The 24,645-nt window shown below is 41.4% G+C and overlaps 1 protein-coding gene and 1 long non-coding RNA gene across 2 annotated transcripts; both read left to right on the forward strand.

Annotated features, from left to right (window-relative positions):
- Positions 1-446: 446 nt before the first annotated feature.
- On the forward strand, positions 447-3,601 carry LOC311428935. Its single transcript, XR_014687961.1, has 3 exons — positions 447-610; positions 2,116-2,320; positions 3,467-3,601. It is a non-coding gene; the product is annotated as an uncharacterized lncRNA (long non-coding RNA).
- Positions 3,602-7,536: 3,935 nt separating this feature from the next.
- LOC311428934 (ubiquitin carboxyl-terminal hydrolase 42-like) lies at positions 7,537-23,825 on the forward strand (the record flags this gene model as incomplete). The annotated part of the gene is made up of 15 exons (XM_084540142.1): positions 7,537-7,652; positions 13,351-13,442; positions 15,045-15,282; positions 16,021-16,221; positions 16,814-16,924; positions 17,081-17,183; positions 17,388-17,455; positions 17,612-17,682; positions 18,214-18,296; positions 19,215-19,326; positions 19,704-19,844; positions 20,039-20,139; positions 20,603-20,744; positions 21,425-21,706; positions 23,769-23,825. Exons 3-15 carry the CDS (start codon positions 15,054-15,056, stop codon positions 23,823-23,825), a joined length of 1,701 nt encoding a protein of 566 aa, XP_084396268.1. The 5' UTR covers positions 7,537-7,652; positions 13,351-13,442; positions 15,045-15,053.
- Positions 23,826-24,645: the final 820 nt, after the last annotated feature.

Genomic DNA, 24,645 nt, shown 5'->3' on the forward strand with positions numbered 1-24,645 from the left:
GGTGTTTTTACTTTTAGGCAGGAAATCCATTTTCTTGTTTGGCATCACTACCTTAAAATATTTTTACTTTTCGTGGAAACATTTGAGAGCCATACAAGTAAGGACAGACATGTTACACGACTGAATACTGATGTGTCCCTTAAGAGGGACATTTCCTTTCTTTGTTATGCGATGATTGTGGCTGTGGCCATATAGCTACGGTGTCTAGCCACTGCCTGAATATATCCTTCCCATCTTCTGACTAGAGTTCTCCGAGTACTGATAATCTGAAAGGGTGCACAGAGAAATTCCTTATGTGAAAGGATGCTTGCCACTCTGTTCACGCAGTTTCATTTCATGGGGCAGTCAGATGGCTATGTAGCTATGTATTAAGAGGTTCTTGTATGTGTTTTAGTTTTCTTACGCAAGCTTTCCTTTTCACTAGCTGATCCGAAATGCTCAGAAGACAGCACCAAGCACAATTTATGTCCCAGATATCCATTTATGGTGGGACAACGCTGGACCTGCCTTGAAACTTACTTTTCTAACTCTACTACGTAACATTCCAGCATTTTCGCCAGTTTTGCTGCTTGCTACGTCTGATGTACGTCACTCAGATCTCCCAGAAGAGGTATTTGTCAATACTTTTCTTACTATTTCTTCAGTGTCTTGTAATTTATATATGCTTTCAGCATCAAAATGCTGTGCTTTCTTAAATGCATGCTGTTATTACTCAGGCACCCTAACAAATCACTTAAAATTTGCTTAGAGAAAAAGAATACTGTGAAAGCATCTGCTTCAGGTTTTTTCTGAGTCAAGCAAGTGACTTTCACCCCCTTCTCACACATGCAAATAATAAATTAATACAATAATTCTGGTGGCTACAAAGTGGTTCAGTCAAGAATATGAAGTGCTTGAAATGACAAGAGGATGTTCTTACTGAAGAGATTTCTTCTGACAGTCTGCCATTCCATGCTATGTTGGGTAAACTGCTAATAATGCGATTTAGTAGAGAATTGAAACACTTTGATTAAAAAAAATAAATAAATAAATCAGTTTCTTTCTTCATATAGGCCAAAGCTTTCCAAGCTGGAAAGCTGAGTTCCAATTTCTGCTAAAGTAACTTTGGAATCGAATTCTAGTTGTATTCCTAAATAAACTGTAGTAAAAGTACGTGCAGAACTTCATTGACTTCTGAGAGTTTACATTAAGGGAAGGTGCCCAAAACAGGACCACGCTGTTGTCATTCTGATGATTTGGTCTCAGTCATTGGGGGAAGAGAACGGGTCTTACCTAGACGTGTTTATTATCAACTGCTTTGAAAGTGCTTGAGTTCCCACAGAAGTTTTTGTACAGGCTGTAAATTCCTTCTAAAATAAGTAGTGAAATTCCTTACCTACCTTTTAATACTAGAACTTGAAAATGGAGGAAGACGTAGAGGTACTAGCTACTTCAGACACCTTTTGGGAGAGAAATAAAAACTCAGCAAAAAGCCCTCACTTGTCTGCTGAAGCCTTTCTCTTCCCTCGATAGCCATAAAGGTTCTAAGTAAAGGCTGCAGCAAGGCAAGTAAATACAAAGGAGGCGCTGTTGGATGTGGTGAAAGCCATTACTTTATCAGTGTAGCGTACAATCCCTTCAGCGAGCATTAATTCTATAGGTGATTCTTAAAGGTGATATTTGAATTTGCTGTGCCAGCCTTTGAAAATGTAGCCTTTTAAGGCCAGGAAGATAACTTTTTTCAGTTTGTGTTCTTCAGGTTATTCTTAATTTGAAAAGGTACTCGTCTTTTTGGAATAGAAGATGAGTTTTTTGTGGCCTTAAATCTGAAATGTCTCTCGTCCTTCTGCTTTAGATCCAAAAATTATTTAATAAGGAATTTGGAGAAGTGTGCAATATTGAGTTGCCTGGTAGGGCAGAGAGAGCATCTTTTTTTGAGGACCTAATTCTAAATGAAGTGGCTAAGCCTCCTGTAAAGAAAAGAGGTGAGGAGGATATGAGAAGTACATCTAAAACTTTCCTATCGAAGTTACTAGCTCGTTGGGCTTTGCTTTGGTGGTCATTTTCTGTCAGTAATTTGTCATATGCTTGTATTTGAGTACTGTAAATTGGCTAATTTTTCCTGATTAATTGAAGTTGATTGGACATTGGAAGTCGTGCCTGTAGCACCACCAGCTGAGCCTCAGAAGCCACAAGAATGATCCCCACAAAAGTAGGGATGTTGGAGGAGGAAGAGGAGGATACCTTGCGTGACCTTAGAATTTTCTTGAGGGACGTTACTCACAGACTTGCCACTGACAGACGTTTCAGGGAATTTGCAAAGCCCGTTGACCCACAGAAGGTAAAGTAGTGCTGATCTGTGTGTGTCTGTAACTTCTCAGTGTTCGTATTTCTCAGCGTTTTGGGTGAGGTTCAACTTTGTTTTTAGGGCTGCACTGTAAGGATTTTGCAAGAAGCAGAGGCAGTGCTTTTACTTCTGCTGACTCTCAAATGTCTCTTATGGGATTATTCGCTGAAAGCCCTGGTTTCATTCTAAAAAGCCAGTCCAAATGCCAACACAGTTTGCTCGTGAAAAGGCTTTGATATGTAGGCGTGTCACAGCACTGAAAAGCACAGAGATCTTTCCTTATAATTACAAACAGTATTTACAGGACTACTTTAATGAAGTCTGAAGCCCTTTATTGGACTGTCAGTTCCTGTGGGAACAGGAATAAGAGCAGCAGTTTGTAAAAATAAGTTTTGAGATCCTGTTCTCTGTTTCATCTGGAACTCCTCAATAGGAATCAACCATAAGTGCAGTGTGTTTTCTTTTTCCTCCAATTGGCTGCTTAGATGCCTTTTTCTCCTTAATTTATGAGATAAGCCTAAACTAGGGGCGTATATTTCAAAGACAGATGTAACTTGAATATACCTGCGGATCAGCAAAGTCCTCTTCTTGTGGGCATTCACTGGCTTTTCTTCCCCTTTTCTCCTAGGTTCTTGAGCTGTGAAAAATCTAGACAGATACATATGTCCTCATCTGAACTGGTCATTAGTCTCCTCTTCTGGTCTGAGGGAAGAAATGAGCACCTCAGGGCCCAGTTATCTCATTCTAAAGTAGATGCCTGCAATAGGTGCTTCACAGGTGCAATTCATGCACCTTTTCCTCAATGTCGACAACGAAGAGAATGCCGGATGGCTTGCTCAGCTTTCACTGTTGTGATTTTCTGAAGCAAAGTGAAATGAATCTCCCACCCTCAGTGTTTCTTCTCTACCATGCATGTGCTTCTGACCTCCCTACTTCTTGTTGTCCTCTCCTAGCCGCTCTAATGAAAAATGAAAGAGCCCTTCCATTTTTGAGAAGCAAACTGGTTAATTTCAGCAACTTCTGATGCATCGCAAATGTTCAGGGTTTTTAGGAAGTTGTTTATTTAAAGTTTTCAGAATAATTTTGGTAGACAGTGTGCAAGGTTATGAAAACCTCTGAATGCTTGTATTTGATCTGCAGGTACCTGACTATGCCACAAGGATTAAAGAGCCGATGGATCTTTCAACAGTTCTGACTCAAATTGACTCGTGCCAGTACCTCGCTGCAGGAGACTAGCTGAAGGACATCGATCTAATCTGTAACAATGCCTTAGAGTACTACCCGGATCAAAGATCTACAGGTGAGGATGTGCTTTTTAGCCCTAGTTTAAAAAATCTGTCAAATGTATAGATGGAGAAATGCTGTGTGCGGACTTCGGATGGATTAGCTGATTTTGGACGTCCAGACTGTAAATATTTTATCATTTTGCTACTTGGGCATGGAATTGTGATATAAGTGTTCCCAAGGAACTAGTGCTTTTGTTTTAATTAACTTCGATGTTGTTATGCTGAAAATATTCACTGAGAGAACCTTTCGGAACCAACCTATGAAGAAAGCAATTTTTTTCTGTGATCAAAACAGTTTCATTGGTTGGTAGACAACATTCAGTTAAAGTCTGTAAAATTTCAGATCGTCACAGCGCCTATGTTTTGCAAGACACTGCATATTCAATGGTGAGGAACGAAACGGATACAGAGTTTGGACGACTTTGTGAACAAATTAAAGAATCTCGTGAGAAAAGAGGTACGTGGTTTAACGCTAAGGATTTGAAGACTTGTCTCTGCATTTGTAACTGAAAATGCACGACGAAGATCTTTGGTATCTATTCTTTCTTGCAAGGTCGCACCTCTGCAGCGTGTGCTCCATGCGACAGCTCCAAGTCACCACAGCAGAACCCTGCTACTGAAGACGAGAAACCAGATGAAGAGAGTAATGAAAATGAGGAGATGCCAGCGGCACCTGTAGATGCCAGTACACCCATTTCTAATGGCAAGTTGCATTTTATTCAGCTGCTCTTGTCGTTAATACCTTCTCTGTTCTTGAGGCGCAACAGGTGTCTCTGATGCCTGGCTCTTTATGGCAGAGGTAGTTTGTTTTCAAATTGACTTCCAAATGGGAGAGAGAAATCCAGAGGTCATTCATTCAATATAGCGATGAATTAAAGTTCAAAGAAAGTTGGTTCATTTGATGTACTCTTACTGGAACTTCATTTTGTAAACAGAACGACCCCCCACTCAAGAATATCACAGCTTCCCTCCCATACTAAAAATGATAGTACTCACCCTTGTAGGAGCAGCAATGTGAAGAAGGTCAAGGGCAGTAAGAAGGGTTCAAAGCTTTGATATAACAAGCCTTACACTTTTTTTGACAGAGCTCCTAATAAGCATCTTTAGCAAGGTCTGGAGATGGGAGAAAAACTCAAACTAGATTTTAATTCTAGGATGTATAATGTCAAGCTTGACTGTTCCTCTGAACAGTCAATTGAATTTAATTTTTTTTAATTTAAATTAATTAGTTTAGTTTTTTTAATTTAAATTCAATTGAATTTAAAGTTTTGAATTTAAATTCCAATTGAATTTATTGAAAAAAATTCCAATTGAATTTAAAGTTTTTGTTGTTGTTTTTCACGAAACACTAAGTTTATGTGAAAGGTTTTGCTGCAATATCTTTTTGCCAAGGATATTAAGCTTAAGTTATCCACAAGAAAATGGTGGGGAGAGGGAAGCTTTAGTTTTGAAAGCTTTTTTTTTTTTTTTTTTTTTTTTTTTTTCTCTCCAGGTTTTTCTTGAGCACAGCAGCGTTTCAGTGTCTGCCTGCCATTAGTTGCCCCACTACCAAGTCAGGAGGGTCAATTAAACTTGCGTGAGGCAGAATTTCTTTATCTGAATCTACGTGGTTCACATAAATATATTCTTGTTTCCTTCTTTCCCTAGGATTATTCTTCTCCCAGTATTGAATGTTTCAACGGACACCGTTTAAGATCAATGAGCAAAAGCATCCTGCGGTGTTCAGTCTCCAGCTTTGAAGAAAGTATGGCGATACTGAGGGGAAATGTCAAGAGGAGATGCTTTTCAAGGTACTGTATTTCTATATGTTCAATCTCTGTTCGATTTGTAGATTGAAAAGCAAGAGAGAAAGCATGTGCAGTGAGTTGTGGCCTGATAAACCTCCGGCTAAAATCAGCAGAGGCCTATGAGCATGCTGATGGTGTACCAGTACCTTAAAACTAGAGTCCCTCTTCTCAGTGAAAATCTCCCGCTTTTCTAAAAAAAACTGTTTTTTTTTTCCCAACCCCTTTGAGGTGTTCTTGTGGTTTAACCCGGCCGGCAGCTAAACACCACACAGCCCTTCTGCAACCCTCCCACCTCCCTCTCTGGAATGGGGGAGAGAAATGGGAAAGTGAAGCCCACGAGTTGAGATAAAGACAGTTTATTAAGACAGGAAAATAATAATGATGATGATGATGATAGTACTGCTACTAGTAATGTGTACAAAACAAGTGATGTACAATGCAGTTGCTCACTACCCGCTGACCAGTGCCCAGCGTAACCCCTAGCAGCCCGGCTGCCCCGCCCTATCCATGGTGCAGCGTGTTGCCATAAGGCATAGAATTCTTTGGCCAGTTGGGGTCAGCCATCCTGAGTCTGTCCCCTCGCAGCTGTTGCTGTGCGCCGATTCTGATCGCCAGTAGGACAGTGAGACACCGAAAGGTCCTTGGCTTGTTGTAAGTACTGCTCTGCAGCAATTGAAACATCGGGGTGGTATCAGCACTCTTCTAAACATCCTTTCACACATTCTAAGCCAAAACATAGCAACCTACCCACTACTAGGAGGAGAACTAACTCTGTCCTAATTGAAACCAGGACATGTATCTTTTCCACTTGGGTGCTATTGCTCATAATTTTGAGAATTCAACATGAGCAAGCTAGGAAATGTGGGTACATACAGAACCGCGTGTATATGGCACGCAACAGACTTGGGATGTGGATCCTGCGTGAGGCCTACAGGCTTCTCTTTGTATACCATAGAGCACTGGCTTGTAAACATGGTGAAATTTCCCATCCTTGATGGGTCTAATACAACAAGTCTTTTCTCCTTTCTCTGCCCTGTCCTCTTTCTTAATGTAGGCAGTTGAGAAAGCCAAAATTGGAACGAAAAAAAGAATATAACACAGGTAAGTGGCTGTAAGTCCCCGGGATACCTATTTACGCTGGTTACTGAAGAGGATGGCACTTGGTCACTCCATCGCTTTCATTTGGCCCCAAAGCCTTCTGTAGTCATCTGAATTCACTCCTCAGTGACTTTTCTGTGAAGAGAGGTAGGTGCAAATAGGAGATTTTATGAATTCCTTGGGGAGGGAGCAGTGTAAATTGCAGCTTGGTAGGCACAAAGCAAACTGTTCTAATTGTGCAAAGTAAATCGATACTTGATAAGTTCAAACTTAGTTTTATAGCTGGCAACCACAAAAGTAAACCTTAGCTGTGATCCTACCAGCACAGTGGTGTAGCTCTTCCCTTCCCCTTGTCCTCTTGTCTCTTTTAATGACAGTGCAAGCAACAAACCTGTGCCAAAGGGTGCTGTATGGTAAACAATGGGCAGGCTTTTTTCTAAAAAGCACGAGTTTGAGTTATGTGGTGTTTGGGTGTTTCTCTTGAAACGATTCTTACCTCCTTGAGCTGTTAGATCATAATGCAGGAAATGGAAGTGCTGCATGCATAAACAGAGTAATCAAACATACACCTCTTAGGAAGAGGCTTGCAATGTCATAGTGTTTGTTTTGAGCACTGTTAGATACAGTTTGACATGAATGGAGTGAAAACACCTTAGAGAAAGGTGTTGATTGTTCTCACTTTTCCAAGACAGAAATAAGTGGAGTAGATTTCCCTCCTGCATGGAACAAAAGTTGCACGTTTGTTTTTGTCTGGCTAGCTTTCAGTCTCTTTAAAAATTTCCCTACAGGTCCCAGTTTTAAGTAGACAGTTTAAACGTGCAGAGCGATAAAGAAGTGGAATGCAGTGGTTGTGACAACAACTTCTGATCTGAAATGTAAAGAAAACTCAATCCACTTCAGGGTGCCTTTTTTGTTTGTCTGTTTCCATTTTACAAGAGCAACGGTGAAATAAGGAGAATCCCATCTTCACTGTTTCAAAATCCTTTGTTTCTGCGTATCAGTCACCAGAACACTGAGGAGTAGAGCTTGTGCAAAAACTGTGAGACGAGTCCACGGAGAAAACAGGGACTTGGAGCTGCGCCGCAGCTGTAGAGTCGGACACAGTCGGTACTCGACTACTAACTCGTCCATTCTATTTGACAAACTTATGACAAAGTAAGTCATCTTTTCTTGCAGACCTCTTAGAATGATCTTTCTTAGCAAGCCTTTGCACTATGGCATGATGTTGGCCTCGACTTGCTCTTTATTTTGACAGCAAAGAGTTATGGCTGCTCCTGGCATTTCCTTCATGTTTACAGGGAGACACCGTTACCTGGCTAGATAAACAGATTTTCTTGAAGGTGCTATTTCAGCATATAAGAATTGATTTAAAAAACAACAACAACAACAACAACAAAAGTGCTTCATGGCTTACTAGTTTTGTAATCTCACATTTCTCCAGGAATACTTGATTTGCTGCATTTCACCATTACACTCGTCAGCGCCACTGATTCTGGTTTATCACTATTTGCATTGCAAATATCCTTGTCCAAAGCTTAAACTGATGTATGCACTGCTTGAAAACAAAACCTGAAGTTGCAGAGCAGAAGACTCAAGTCATTATGTTAGCAGCTGTGTAACCATACTGCTTTCCAAGCATAAGATGTCCAGCTTATTTTGTTTCTATGAAGAGTTTAAATGGCTCCCGTTAAGCAAAGATGTCCCCACACTGATACTTACTATTAAGCAAGGATTCCACCTCCTTTGGCTGAGGTCTGCTCCCTTACTCATATTCGAACATTCATCCAAGTAGCCTGCAATTCCACCCTCTCGGGGGAAAGTCCATAGAATAGAAAAGGTTCCTCCAGTCTCTTCCTCAGCCTTTTTTTTTGAAGCATGCAATAAAGCAAAACATTCACAGGCTGCCCTTCCATGCAAAACAAGGCAAATTAGTAAGACAGGAGCCACAAAACTGATTGTCCTTTAAAGTTAAAATGAGATTTGAAATAGATCGAGTTAGCAAGTGTTGTAAGTCTGTAGCTAAGTCTGGTTTTGCCAATGCAGCACAATTCCCTATCACGTAGCCAGAGCTGCTTCTGTAGCTCCAAGAAGCAAAACTGCTTTGAAAAAATACTGTGTCATCAAAGCATTCGTTGGCTCAGTAGGCACGGCTCAGGTTCAACAAGTTTGTGAAAAAATGAGTACTAACAGAAGCAGCAGGGTCCAAAGAAACACTTAAGGGGCTTTACCTTGAGTGTTATGCACACTGTCAATAGAAAAGCACTGTAACAGAATCTGCCACGGCAGTCTGCATGTTACTGAAAGACCATCGGAGTAGGACTGCAGCAAGATCGTTCCGAAGTTACAAAAAAAACATATGGGGGTGGGAGTTTAGTTGCGTTAGATAACACAATCTTAGATAAAGATTTTGGTCTTAACGTAAAAGTAAGGATGTCTACTGATCTCTTCAACTCCAACAACTGAAGCCCAAGTCTGAAAAATCGCCTTTAAGAATGCAAAGAAAATATTTAACTCTTCTGTATGTTCATACTTTGCTATCAAGCAAAGGAATGAATGCTGATGCCTTAACTATGTAGGGCTGTAGCTTACAGAGAGACTACACCTTCCTGTTTTTTTCCCTTTAAAAACGTTAAATGCACGTGAAATTATTTCGGGGTGTTTTCACATGCAAAGCCTAATGCAGTGCATGCAAGCCCTGTCATCTTCTTCCTCTAGTAGTGTCGCATTAAGGGGTGTAGCCAATTGACCGTCACGGGTCCCGTCAGATTCAGGGTGCTGAACTATCACGGTCACGGACTCACCAACAACGCAGTACGGCCTCGCTCTAGTCGCGTTCAAGGAGAACTCTCACAGCTAGGAAGAATGCAATTAAGTGCAATTTCTTACGGCGACAGGTACACAGGTTCTTTGGATTGTCAGTGATAAATTCACTGTCTGCAAAAGCAAGCTAGCATGCATGAAATGCACAGGCACACAGCCTAGGTATTAAGACATTAAAAAGCATCAAAACTCTACAGATTTCTAAGATTCCACAGAGACGCCTGGTATAAGCAAGCGTTCAGATATTACCCCACGGCGTCCCAATGGAGTGGGGGTGGGGGAGTGAGAGGCTCAGCCTGTCGAGTGATGTCAGAAGGAATCCTTCCTGATAGTATCTTCCCTAACATCCCCTTTCTCTTAAAGCAATTGATATTATTTTCTATCTTTAAGGTGGAGCTTGAGTGACTCTAGTCATGCATATCTTGGTTGTGCTTGGTAGAAATGATCTCACTTGCGTTTAAAGGTACAGGCTCTGAGAAATTCCAAGGGCGTGCTCAGTGAGGGGTGGTTGCACCTTGGAGGCGGGTAGCTTTTGGGATGGAGGTGTGCTTATGATGCCTAGTCGCTTAAGGCGATTACTCCACAAGTAGTAACTTAGTGTTGATTTAACTACAGCATATCTAAAACATAAGAAGGATGTTAGTATGGAAGAAGCCGATGAAACCAGTCCTTAAATCTTACTACTTATTGTGCGTGAGCAGACTGGCGTGAGTTTTAGCTATACTGGCAAATATCAAACCACACCTGTGTCGTCCCAGAGCTGGGAAAAAAAAAAAAAAAACAAAAACAAGGAAATGTTGAAGCAAATAGGGAGGCCTGTAGCTTGTGCAGTCTTTTAGCTGAGAAAATAAAGGAGAGAGACAGGTAGCCTTGAGCTAGCAGAAGCAAGGAAGAGAAGGGCTAAAAGGGAAAAAACAGGAAGGAGAACACGAGCTCCAGACTGACCTATAGTAACCTTTTTCTCATTAAGGGTCATTAGCACATTAAAAATCACACCTGTCAAAATGCTAATCTATGCTAATGTGGGATTCGTTGTGTGTCCCCCCTCTCCTGTTCCCCCTCCCCCCCGGTATTCCTCTGTAATGCACAAGCTCAGTGGAGATAAGTTAGATGAGCTGTAATAACCAATCCAAAGGAGCCAAAGAGAGAGTTTTCACAAGTTTCCTGTGTATAAATGACGGCGATTTGAGTCAGAGGTGTGCTTGCTTTGCGAAAGATGGCCAAGTACCTGACTCTGCAGAGTTCTATAAGTAATTATATAATTAAAAGACCTTCATGTGCATTCCGACTCTGGGTGCTTATTGGCGTGGTGCACTCTGCACGAACCTGCGGACAACATCTGTACTCAGTGTCATGCCTACAGACAACCCTTTACTGTTGGGACCTGCATATTTTTCTGTGCATTCAACACAACCCCTTTGGCACAACTAGTTAACCACGTAGCTGCCAGTCCACCACTCAGTTGCACTTGTGAAGAGGAAAAGCTATTTCCATCTACTGTAGGAGCACATCCTCTAAATGCAAGCTTCACTCACCTGGTCATTTACTGCAGGACAAGATTTGAAAACTGTTGTTGAGTTCTGGGTTTCCTGCTTACAGGAAAAATTAAGTGCTAGATCACCCTCTACTCCGCTTTGTCTGCTGCATTTAATGGAGATTAAACTGATTTCGTTTGCTCCTCCGTTTATGGACAATGAGCTGAAGGAACAGGTACAGCACATTAGCCTGGAATGCCTTCCCTCCCAACCAAAGTAAACTGGAGCTGTAACTAACACAAGCAAAAGCAAGGCTTCTGTGTTTTCAGCTGAATAAAGTTCCAACAAAATCATCCTCTGGGATTTGAAGCTTACTTCACATGACATGCCAACGACTCTTTTCCCTCTATTGTAAAGCGGATCCCTGCTGTTAGTTGCTCTAGAAGCAAAGGAATCGTCGGTTTGGTTACCAAATAGCCGCTTCTGCAAATGAGAAGTGTTGTGTTCTCTCTTCCCTTTGAATGACTCCACACTTCTCATCAGCTACTGGATTGCTGACCTAGAATCAGAGAACATCCCAAGGTGGAAAGGACTCCCAATAATCACCAAGTCCAACTCGTGGCTCCACACAGGACCACCCCAAAGTGAGACCCGATGTCTGAGAGCATTGTTCAACACTTGTTGACCTCCGTCAGGCTCGGTGCCATGAGCAGTGCCCTGGGCAGCTGTCTCAGTAGCCAGCCACCCCCTCAGCGCAGCACCTGAGGCGCACGGGGCTCGGCGGGGCAGCCCGGGAGGGGAGGACGGCAGGGCGAAGTGGCAGCTCCCTCAGAGCCGTCTCCCCGCCGCCTCGGCCGCATGTCGTGGCTTTTTCGTGTCGGGGCTTTTTCATGTCGTGCCCTCAGGCTCTCACCGTGGGTGAGATGCTGCTCCCCAGCGCGGACCCCTTGCGCGCGGGGCCTGTCCGCGGTGGCGGCGGGAGGGAAACCCCAACCCCAAAGCCCTCCCGGCAGGGAGAGCTCGGGGTGAGGGCCGATCCGGCACCGACAGTAAACACACGCCGGAGGAAACGCTCTGGTTTTAGCCATGAGCAGCGCGGCCAGGTTCAAAAGGCGTCACGCTGGAGCTCCAAGTTCGGCAGCGTTCCGAGGCCGTTGTGGCGGTTGTGGAGACGGCCCCGGCTGAGGTGGCTGCTGCTGTCGCTGCTGTCCCCTCTGTCCCTGCTGTTGCCGCTGTTGCCGCTGTTCCCGGACCTTGGAGACCCCCAGCGGCTCCCTGTGCCAGGCCCTGTGGCCCCGGGGAGCTGCCCGCCGCCTCGTCGGCCAGCCCGGCAGCAATCCTGCCAGCACAGAATAGCCCACTGCATTTCAGGGTAAAGTGACGATTAATTTCTATTTCCTGGCCTGGGTGCTGCTTTCTTCTTTAAGGAAGCTTCAAGGTTAAAGGTTCAACTCAGTTATGTCAGGGTTCAACTCCGTTTCGTGAAGGGGCTCTTGTACGAAAGCTTAAGCTGGGATTGACTCTCTGCTAAGCGGAGGCCAAACGTGGACCTACTGAGAAACAGGTCCTAAGTGATAACATTTTCTAAAGAGACTGCTAAACACATCTGAAGAGTGCTGCTGCAGAACTCTGAATGGGGGGATAGCAACTGTCTTAACTGATCTGGAATCTTGAATTTACTTTTCAATGGACAAGAGGTGTGTCTCTCAAGGCAAACAAAGAGAGGAGTAACACCCTCTCTTGTCACTCATGTCAACATAAATTTATGCTCAGAGCGTAGGTGTAGGAACAGCATCGGTATGCATATGGAACATCGGGAGAGGAAGCTCTATCGGTATTTACAGTTTTTCTACTACCTTGTCAGAGAGACGTCATCTCCAAATGAGAAATGGATGTATTTTGAAACAGTGGTGGTGGATCGGATTTCTTCTTTGTAGTGTTAATATTTGCTCTTGAATCGTACTTAATACCTGGTAACACCTCAATCAGTTGTCAAAAATAAACTTAAAAATGTGTAAGGCTTATCTCATTGGTCAGTATAAAGATCAAGGTCTTCCCTTCCCTTCCCTTCCCTTCCCTTCCCTTCCCTTCCCTTCCCTTCCCTTCCCTTCCCTTCCCTTCCCTTCCCTTCCCTTCCCTTCCCTTCCCTTCCCTTCCCTTCCCTTCCCTTCCCTTCCCTTCCCTTCCCTTCCCTTCCCTTCCCTTCCCTTCCCTTCCCTTCCCTTTTTTTCTCCTTTCCTTTCCTTTCCTTTCCTTTCCTTTCCTTTCCTTTCCTTTCCTTTCCTTTCCTTTCCTTTCCTTTCCTTTCCTTTCCTTTCCTTTCCTTTCCTTTCCTTTCCTTTCCTTTCCTTTCCTTTCCTTTCCTTTCCTTTCCTTTCCTTTCCTTTCCTTTCCTTTCCTTTCCTTTCCTTTCCTTTCCTTTCCTTTCCTTTCCTTTCCTTTCCCCCCAGTATTGTTTTTCTGTTCTCCTTCTCACTGCAGTCTTGATTTTGTTTCTCGTCCCTTAAGTATGTTTCCAATGTGTTGCTGAAACATTTTCCCTTTCAATCCTACAAAAGGAGCTGTCACTGGTGAAGATCAGAGCTTATCCCTGAGCCCAGGCGCTGTCACCTTAGTCTTCCAATCGGACAAGGACGACTTCATTTCTCATGTAAATGCATTTGTCAGGTTTGCGTATTGTTTTTTCAGGAATGGAAAGTGTGTATAGAATGGATTTAAAATCAATTTTAAATGTAAAACGTCAAGGCAAAAAAAGTTCTAATTACAACCTCTGCACACAATTTGCCAGCTGTGGGACTAGGAGTTTTCTTATTTACTGTGTTTTGTTTAACGTGTCTGAAGTTTAATGGATAGCAATCAAGGCGTGCTAGAAATCTGAAAGCACTTTATGCTTTGTTCTCTCCGTCGTTTTGGTATAACAAACTAGCTTATGTTTTAAACGCTCCATGAGGTTAGTGGTTTCCCTAAAGGTAACAAGTCCCTGTGTGCTACAGTAAGACAGTAACAAAACATGAAGTATAGAAGTTCATCCTGTCATTATTCAGCTTCTGCCTATGGACACACAGCTATGCTTATTTAAAGCGGTATCACCTTGAAACCTAATCAGCATTTTAAAAAGGACTTTGTAGCAGTTATTGGCTTTTGTCCTGGAGGGCTGAGGTTTGTTTTGTTTTGTTTTACATTCAGCATTTCCGTTTCTAGCTTACATTCCCCTGTTGTTTTGCATGAGGAAAACGTGCAGCTTTACAAAGTAGAACGGAAAGAGCTGCTTTTTAGTCTAACTTTTCAGTTTGTTGTAGGAGTTTTAAATGTGGTAGGAGTAAAACAGCAGAAGTACTGCTGCCAAAGTTATATTGAAACTCGTCTTTCTTGGAGAAGCAGAAGAAGCCCAGGGAGAAATAAATTTGCAAACATGCTCTTCATGCTCTCCTTTCCCAAGATTTCTCTGAGATATAGACCATCCTCTGTGGGTTTTGAGGTATATGGTTCCCAGGAGTGAAAAGGAGGGCCAAACATCTCTCCTCTTGGATCTCAACATGCTAGGGCTTTAGTGTACTGCCACTTACGGCTCCGCTTTTTCACCTGGAAAAAGCGACCACATGATGTAGACTGAGGAGCCCTCAGAAATTAACTTGCTATCACCAAGTGACGCCCATGAAAGGTGTATTTAAAAGCTAGGCTCATTATAGAATCACAACAAACCCCTCATGACTGGTGCAGTAGACAGTGAGGTAGAGGGCGAGCCCTGGAAAGACAGAAGAAAAGTAGCAGTGAGTTCTGGGTACCTTTGTGCAGACGAAACAGAAAAACGCAGGCAGTGAAGTAATAGTGTTCCGTTGCTCATGTCAGCAATAGATAATTGCAACAATTATCTATTAGATCATAGGTACTAATTAACAGATAATTGCGCAACTCCGGAAATCAATAAATAACTGATTCCCCTCAGAGAATGTCTTCTACATTTTTATATTAAAAAGACTCCAGAGTTGTAATGGATTAAAATCCTACGGAAGGGAAAGAAATGGCATCAGCCACTAGTTCTGCAGAAGCGAAAAGTAATACTGATAGAGTTTAGATGGAAATTTTCACTTTGTGTGTTTAGTTTGGGGATTCTTTTTAAATCATTCATACCAGCGATTTAGTTCTTAAGGCTGTTTCTTTGAGATTAAGTGACAGGACTTCTGCTACTCTTTTCTTCTTGGAATGCTTCTTGATATTCTTACGTCAACCAGAACTTCTGTCTCTGTCGCAGATGTGAACAATGACCGTAGCTAAGAAGCCCAAATCTTCAAAGCCTAAAAAGCCCTCTTCAAGGCGGTCTGGCAAATCCAAGAAACCAAGTACTAAAATACTGATGTCACGCACCGCAAACTGGGGCCGGATAGTGCCTGCAGAAGATTCAAGCCAAGTCTCTGTGGCCCAAGGACGTGGAGGTGGTATTTACTGTAGATCATCTGAAAAATCTAAGGCTTTTGCCCCAAGAGATCTAAGTAAGTGTGCGTTTTATCCTGCCTCCATTTTCTTCAAAGCAAAAGTAGAAAATGCAGTTCTTACTTGTTGCACTGATAGAGAAGGGGACTACTGTGAACAAAGACTTGAAAAGCGAATCCCCTAAGGCAACTGAAGTGACTGATGTTACAGAAATTAATTTTGATATATTTACAGTCAACAGAGAAATATGGGGAGCTTTTTGTAATGCACAGATTCCTCCATGTCTTTTCTGTTTTGCAAAGAAAAGTGTTTGATGGTTGCTATTCACAGCTTCCATTCTTCACAGGTTTTTTGAATGATAACATTGCTCAGGAAAAAATCTGGTATCTGTAGGGGTACCGTCATTCCTAGTTCCTAGTTTTTACGTGTTTACCGTATAATTTCAAGTCTAAGTTTGTGGTTTAAGTTATAATAAGGAAAAAAACAGTAGTTGAGTTAATCAGGTTAAAGATTATAGATGGAGAGGAACTTGGCATTAGGTGCTACAAACAGAATGGCAGTTAGCCTTGCCTTAGAAAAATTAAAATGGTTGACTAAAGTTGTTTGTTTTTTTTTCCCCAAAACATTGTGTTGACCAGCCAATTTGAATTTGGTGGTATTAAAGCTGTCTGCAATAAGTTTTTCTGGTTTGGATTGTAGCTAGCTCCTCTAGGTGCTCCTGCAGAATAGTATTTTTTTAAATACCTTTCTTCGAAACAAACAAACAAGATCTCTTTTTAAATTTAACTTTCTTGCAGTCGTTAATGATGGAATTGCTCCACCACAGAGCATTCTTTTTCCACCTGAGAAGATTTGTATGGATTGGCGAGAAACACAAAGTGTTGGAGTTGGCCTGTACAATCTTGGCAACACATGTTTTCTTAATGCTACTCTACAGTGTTTGACCTACACACCCCCACTTGCCAATTACATGCTTTCTCTTGAGCACAGCCAGTCATGTGAGTACTTTCTAACAGTATTTTGAATCTGTTGGATAGCTCTGAAGGTGAAAGAACAGCAGTGATTCTGTGAGATAAGCTTATTTGCCTGATTTTACCTGTAGCAGCTGGCTTTGAGCACCGTATTAGCAGTGGGCTCCGAATAGCATATGGAGTGCAATTAATGCACCATGTTTTATTTATTTAGTTATTTGTTTGTTTGTTTGTTTGTTTGTTTATTAAAGGATCATTTATTGCTTCATGGGAATAATGAAGTGCATTGGACAGTAATGCATTTAGTAGTAATTTTGGAGAGTAATACATTTTGCAGCCTGTGGAGTTCACATTCCTGTCAGCCTTTACAACTGCGACTTTGCAGTAGTCTTTTAGATTTCTCATCACAAAATGCATTTGAATACAGGCTTAGTGGATATTTTTCTTCTGTAAAGTTGTGTGAAATGAAATGTTACAAGACTGTTGGGACATTGGCATCTTGGGAGAATAGAATGTAGCAAGGAGAGTGGATATTGTATCTGTAGTTTAAATTGTACTTAGATGTTTGTAGTTATGGATATTTTGCTGGACTGGGATGCTTTGTTCTTTCACTCTTCAGGTCGTGAACAAGAGTTTTGCATGATGTGCACGATGGAGACTCACATTAACCAGGCCCTGCGTTGCACTGTTGATGCCATCAAGCCTACGCATGTTATCAGTAATCTCAGTCGTAAGTGGCTTCAGATGTGTTTCTTTTCGATAGCTTGTAATCTTCAAATAATTATTTGATGTGTATAAGTGGTTTTAACACTCAAATGAAGAGAGATTTTAGAAATACAAGATTGATTTCATTTTTAAATGGGGTCAATACTATCATCTTATTTAGGAATAGGACAACATTTCCATTTTGGCAGTCAAGAAGACGCACACGAGTTCTTGCGCTATACTGTTGATGCTATGCAGGAAGCGTGCTTGAACGGAAGCACCGAGTAAGCATAAACAAGTTCACTTTCATACATTCTCTAGCACCTTCTAGTCCTTTATTTACTCTCAGAAATGATCTCTAGCACTTTTTAGTGCCTTATTTACTATCAGCAACGAAAGTCTACATCATCCTTGGTTTTCATCAAACTCTTTGAAGAGTTAACTCTGTGCCTTAAATCTTCTGAGGTCTGATTATAATTTATTTCCAGATTGGACAGATCTTCTCAAGCTACCACCATCATTCATCAAATATTTGGAGGATTTCTAAGATCGAGAGGTACTTGAAAAAATATTCCTGTCCTTAGAACTGATCTGTGTCTTTTGTCGGTAGTAAAGCAGTCTGTAGTTTGTCTAAAGTAGTATCTGTCAACAACTTGAATTTGGACAGTTAGTCTCCTTCACATAATGTTAAGCATTTATATTTTGCTTCCAGTGAAGTGCTTGAATTGCAAAGCAGTTTCGGATACGTATGAGGCATTTCTTGATATCACTTTGGATATAAAGGTAAGATGTTTTCTAAATATAATTCATGATGTTTAAGTACATGCATAACTTTCTAAATTAAACTTGTTTAACTTAAAAAACCAAACCACATATAATGTTAAAACATAAGAGCTTGGTGGTGCTAAGGAAGTGGATTGGACTTTGTCCTTCCGTGGAACCCATGTAAATAGTCTCCACATTTGCATTGGGTTTAAGGGGAAGGAATTCTCTTTCTGCAAAAATGATAATGCTGTCATACTTCTTTGTTGTTCTACCTCAATATACATCTAATTGTTAGACTGATGAATTTGTCCCCAGTATTGATGACAAAGCACACTATAGATGCTGTCTAGGCTACTGGAAAAGTATTTGTTCCAAAGTCAAATGCCTTCCAGGTGAGGTCAATGCTGAGCATGCTCTTTCTGCCTCCTTCTTCACAGTGCTCCTAGTAGATCGCTTGAGTATGTTAGTAAGATTCTCTTATAAACTACTAGTATGTCTCTGGAATTTTGAATTACGGTGACTTTACGCTCTTCTTTCTCGCTGCTCTAGGCGGTTTCGTCTGTTAGCAGAGCTCTGGAACTCTTTGTGAAACCTGAAGAGCTGGATGGAGAGAATTGCTATAAATGTAGCGAGTAAGATTTTGACGGATTAGGTCTTAATCCTAGATGTCAGTTTTCTATGTTGCATGACTCTGTTGGACTACCTCTAAACTTTGGATCTACTTACAAGTTTTGTGGAAGTTTATAAAAGACTTGGATTTTTGTTTCTTTGGAGGGGGGAAGTCTTGTTCATAGGCATTCCCTATGGGTTTGCAATTCTCTGGCTTGTATTTTGCCATCAGAATTCAAAAAGAGCTACTTTTGTTCTTTCTATTTATTAGCTCTCGACAGTACTTTTCTTGATGTAAACTGCCCAGTTTCCGTTGTTCTCTGGGCTAGTGGCTAATTTTCACTGCTTATGCCGTAGGTCCTACCTTGGAGCGGGCAATGTGTCAAACTGAACTATTTTGTTTCAAAGGATGGCAGATGGTTTCAGTGTCTTTCCAGACAAGCTCAGTACATGAAGACTTCCTACTGTTAAATGTCTCCCTCCAGTAGAATGACCATGTGCTTCTGTTGTATTTTTGATGTTGATAGTCGACCTATGTCGGAGATTATTTGCAATTTCTAGTCCTGGGGACCAAGTCTCTCTCGTTCCGCTTTCAGTATTTGTATTTCCCTTGAAAGCTGAAAGAATGTTTCCAGGATTGGAGTTCAAATAGCCACTTTTGTAGACCAAGAAATGGTACCTTGCCATCCAACCTGGTAATACCCTTTCGTGAGAGATTCCTGTTCCCACTATGCTCTGAGTTGTTGGGAAAATTGACCTTCTTCTCTGTATTAACAAACCTGACACGCAGTGCATGGGTTTATGAAAAGAAAAAAGACCAACCTATTATGCAAGTAAATATCATTCAAATAGCATAGGCATGCGTGAGACATTAAAAGGAGTTTGTTTTGGGGGCGAAAAAAGAAGATGCCTTCAAACACTTATCTCTGCTTGTTTTTAAGGTGTAAAAAGATGGTTCCTGCGTCCAAGAGATTTACCATACACCGTTCTTCCCAGGTTCTCACAATATCACTGAAAAGATTTGCAGATTTCACAGGTGGAAAGATCAACAAGGTATATTTACCACTGTAATGCAACTATATCATTGTGTAATGGGACATCCCCCAAAGCTGAAAGTTGTTAATATTTTCAGACAATAATTGTAGACTAACGACTATGGCTTATTCTTTCTCTTAATATCAATAAAGTTCCCGCTTGACAAGAAGCATATGCTTTCCTCTGAGAAGGCTGATTCATCAGGAAACAGTTCTCTGCAACTTCTAGTCTTAACCATTGTTTATGGGAAGACTTATTTGTAGTGAATCAAGAAATATATTCTAGAAATATATTCTAGAAATAAATTCTAGTCTGTGTTTTTTGGAAGTGTTTTTCTCTGGCTAGTCCACGAAGTACTCTGGGATAATTTTTCTGTCTTCTTGGTGTCTCTTTAGGAGGTGAAATATCCGGAGTATTTGGACCTGAGAGCCTACATGTCGCAGTCAATGGGAGAACCACTGCTCTATGCCTTATATGCGGTGCTGGTACATCACGGTGTCAGCTGTCACTCAGGACACTATATATGCTATGTAAAGGTAGAAGTCAACAGCATTTCTAACAGGGTAAAGGTTGTGCTGGCAAACCAATTAAAGCATGACTAGCAGCTACTGTTTCTAGGGAAAAAGATTTCATTATATTTTTATTTGACGTGTGTGTATTTTGTTCCTATCCGTGATTTCATTTGGAAAACGTGCAATTCACCTAAAGAAATCGTTGTCTTTATTTGCAGGCTGGTAATGGACTTTGGTATCAGATGAATGATGCTAAAGTAGTGCGTACTGACATTAAAAGAGTTCTTGGTCAGCAAGCTTACATACTTTTTTATATCAGGTAATAACAAATCTTAAAATGTGTTCAGAAGAGATTTACTTTCCCGTTATTGATATTTTTCTGTTTTGCAAGTGTTTTTCTTGCTATCCGGGGAGAAGATTATTATTTGTCTAATTCAGTTCTGTCTAACCTGAAATTCTCTGTGTCGTTTATTATCTTTTGTTGCTTGGCCTTAAACTGCAGCACTTGTGTAAATTGCTATCTATGTGTTATCTGTAGCTGGCTAATTTAGAGAAGGAGAGAAATGAAGGTCATCTGTGGTGTAAGAATGAATTATTGCTGTGCAAGTGATAGTCTTAGTAGGAAGACTGTTCTCTACTTTTCAGTTTGTAGTCTTGGCGAAGCCTTCTGTAGAGAAGGCTTCCATATCGTATGAGCTGTTCCTCTAAAATTATAGGATGGGATTTAATCCAAGAGTAGGCTGAAAGAAAAACTAAACTACGATCACTGCTCTTTTCTGAAGGCGCTATGATTTGACACTTGGAGAACGTGCGTTTTACTTGCCAGCACCATCTTATCCCTGTTCATTCCCTCCTGGTCAGCAGGGGGCTAATAGTAAGCAGGCTGGATTTATGGGACCACGACTTCTTCCTCATATGATTAAGGTAATTCAGGGAAGCGGGAGGGCAGATAACGGCACCAAACTGCTAGTGGGTTTGGGGTTTGGTGTGGGGTTTTTTGTTTGGTTTTCGGCATCTTAGTTTTGTTTTCCTTCCCACGCTGCAGCTTTCTTCACAGCCCTCATGCTACAGCCAGAGTCATTCAAACAGTGGTTACTGCTAAATTGTGCAGCCATGCGACTCCATTACTTTATACCTCCAAGACAGCTTTCTAAAGCACAGAGAGCTACGCTCTTTGACAATTTAAGCAGAGTGTACTAATCCTCAAATCATTTAAAAGAGGACTTGTTTTTCCTATTCTCGTCACTTTAGCTAAGACAGGGAAAACTAATTGTCTTATTCCTGAGCACCAGAACAATTATTTCAGGCTTTTCAGGGTATGTTTAAAGGGAAAAATAAATATATTTGGGAATAGCAGCAGGTAATGTTAAGTTGCTTGGCTGGTTTTCAAAGATGATGTTAATTTGATACCAATCTGCAGTAAACCAAAAGCAGGAATTGAATACGCTTATTGGACTTGCATTTATCCTTAAAGGGCAGTGTGTTTTTCTTTTTAGGTGTTAAGACCATTTGTAGAAACACTCAGTAGGAGAGTTTTGTGCTTCAAAATGTTACATGCAGTGTTTGCGTTAATCCATCTTGCAATTTCTTCTTTTTAAATACAGAATTCAAGCCGTTTAAATGGAAATGGATCCATAAAAGAGGACGCAAAGACCACTGGTGTCACCCTAAAAAGGCCATCTTCAGCACCACCAATGGCCTGTGTTCAAAACCAGGCAATTACCAGGCCTTCAATGACTGATACGTCAAGAAAACAGAAGATCACCATCAGTATTCACAATAAATTGCCTGCTCGTCAGACTGTGTCACAGCCTGACTGTCTTAGCAGTGCTGTGGAGGATGAAGATCTCTACCAGGCTGTTCCTTCATCCACAATTACAAATTTGGTAATGCAAATGAAGCAAATGCAAACAAACAAAAAAGTTTCTGATTAAATTTTTGTGGAGCCAACAGTGAATGAAAATCCTAAACTCAGCTCTGATAACACAGTCCCTTATGGTGCAGAATCTTCAGGAAAATCTGAGGAGGAGTCAAAGGGCTTATCTCAAAGGAATTGCAATGCAATGTCCTCTAATGGAATTTTGGTTGGAAAGGTAGTCCGTACATTGCAGCATTCCAACTCTTCCTGTCAGAATGCTGACAAAGGAAGATCCCAGCATGAGCTGCCAAAAACAGATTCACTAAATGGTGCTATTAGGTTAGTTACTGAATCTAAAGAAAACGGACTGAAACTTTATGATTCCACTTGCCGATTTGAACCTGTTAAACCTTCTGAGATATTCTTTTCTAAAACAAATGGATCGCTTGAAACATAGATTTGCTCCATCGAGAATTTCTCACCTACGATGTATCCGGAAGTGTTTATTGTGTTCCTAATTCAGGTGAAATACTGAGAAAACACAGCACAAATGTGATCATAAGACTTTGTCGTATTATCCCATTAGAATTTGCAGACCTGAGCTTACATTAGAACTTGTCAACTTAAGCTCAGCTGAGATAAAAATTCCTAATTTCATAAAGTAGATTTTGGGGGGTGAGTTGGGGTTATCTTTGAAGTGTAGATAATGCATACAACTCACAGCGGTCTTGCTTACTATTTAATGGAGACATTCTGACAAGACTAGTCCTCAGTACTACTACAAATAGTATTTTTTTGTCTGCTGACTTGTGCGTTTTAATTGCAGATGCCTGGAGCTATGCCTTCAGTCAATCGAGAAGTCATCACGGAGTCCCTCACAGCCAGCCAGCTGAACAGCTTGTCAGAGGAAATGAGGTAAAATGAGCACAGTCTTATTAAGACAAGACTTTATGGAAGTTCATTACAGTTTTATCTGTCTACTAATAGTACTTAATGGAAGGATTTAAATTAGTACAATTCCATACTGTGTGTCCAGTGTCACGAACAGAACTAATGATCGGCACTGAGCATATCACTCTGATGCAGGTTGGTGCCTCAAGGAGAACTTGTGTTCCTTTATAGAATGTTTTTCCGTTTTTCTCCACTGTCTGGAGAAACATTGGCTGTTCCCCACTCGCCCTTATGCCTTTTTTCTCAGAGCAGCAGGTGGAAGGAGACAGATGCGTTTGCTTTTTTAGTGCAATGGCTTCAGAAGCAAGAGGGGAAAAAACACTTTCTCTGGGAGCTGGAGAAGGTGTCCTAATCACAGGAGAGGTTTCTAAATGGCATATCTTTGCGAGCGGTCCTGTAGTCTGGAGGTTTTTGTTTGTTTGTTTGCCTTTGGAAGGTTTTACTCTTAATATTCACGTCCTTCAGCAGAAGTGAGAAATGGTTTTTTATTTTATGCAGTGTTGCGGAACCTCTGAAATCTCCTGGGAATGATGAATACCTTGCCCAGTACCAATGTGTATTCTAATCAGTACAAGATTTAATATACATACAATTAGCATCCAAAGGGTAGCTATGCCCTGATATGCTTCAAGTTCTTTTAAGCTTAACTTTCGGATCTCCAGAAGTAGACTCAACCTTCCAGGTTCCTGTTACGGGTCCCTTTAGTCGTGATGCATGTGTCCACCCCTTTTCCACCGTTCTTCTAGCCGTCTCTTTCGTAGTTCAGTAAAGTCCACCTGTATTCTCTCAAATGGTCGATATGCAATTCGTCTTCCTCCAGCAGGTGCTTGCCTAATCACCTTCTTATTCACCTTTTGACATGTTAAGCATCCTTGGACGGTTTGTTTGGCTATCTCATATATTCCTACAGACCCATAAAATTTTAGAAATTGATCACTCAATGCTTTTGTTCCCCAGTGGGTTTGTAGGTGTAGCTGTAAAAGTAGACACCTAGTTTGTTCCTTTGGCAGTATTTCTCTTCCATCAGGCAGAATCCATTTTCCTTCTTTCAGTTCTGCTCCTATGGTCTTTATAATTTTTATTTCTGCTTCTGTATACTTTTTCTCTTGTGTCCCTTTTCCGTTATCCGTTTCTTGTAGGGTGAGGACTACATCATGCTTCCTAAGAGCTGCTTCCCTAGCTTCTCTATCCACTAGGTTATTCCCTCTTATGTGGAAGGCAGTTCCCTTTTGATGTCCTCTGACATGTACCACAGCAATCTCCCTAGGTCCTCTCAGTGCCTGCAATATTTGAGTAACTAAAGTTTGGTGAATCAGCCCTTTTCCCTGTGTGCCTATGAGTCCCCTTTCTTCCCAAATTTTCCCAAATGGGTGGACTATTCCATAAGCATATTTAGAGTCTGTATAAATAGTGCCACTTTTTCCTTTCAATAGTTCTAGGGCTCGTAATAATGCATAAAGTTCACGTGCTTGAGCGGACCAGGCAGCGCTGAGTGGTCCTGACTCTATTAGGACCATATCCCCATTTACAATGGCATACCCTGATCTTCTTTTTCCATCTACTACTTTGGATGATCCATCAATAAATAATTTTTCCCCTGTTTCTAATTCTGTCTCCTCGAGATCGGGTCGGATTTTGGTTTGCAATTCAATCACTTCCACGCAGTTATGTTGTAGTTCTGTTAGGGGTTCCCCATATCGAAATTGTGCAGGGCTCTGTGCAGCAGTTATTTTTCATTCTAAATCAGGGGAGTCGATCAGGATGGCCTCATCCTTCAGCATCCTACTATCAGTTAACCATTTTTCAGCCTTCTGCTGGAGTACTCCCCTAACATTATGTGGAGTATATATCTTCAGAGGTGCCCTACAAGTGACTTTTCTAGCTTCCTCAATCAGTAAGGCAGTAGCCACAAATAGCCTGGAAGCACACTGGCCACCCCCTCCTCACAGGGTCTAATAGTCTGGAACAATATTCGCCATTTGCCGAGGCGATCGGCTCCGGGGCAGACGCGTTCTG

Source organism: Aythya ferina (assembly GCF_964211825.1).
Source record: "Aythya ferina genome assembly, contig: HAP1_SCAFFOLD_198, whole genome shotgun sequence".
NCBI lineage: Eukaryota > Metazoa > Chordata > Aves > Anseriformes > Anatidae > Aythya > Aythya ferina.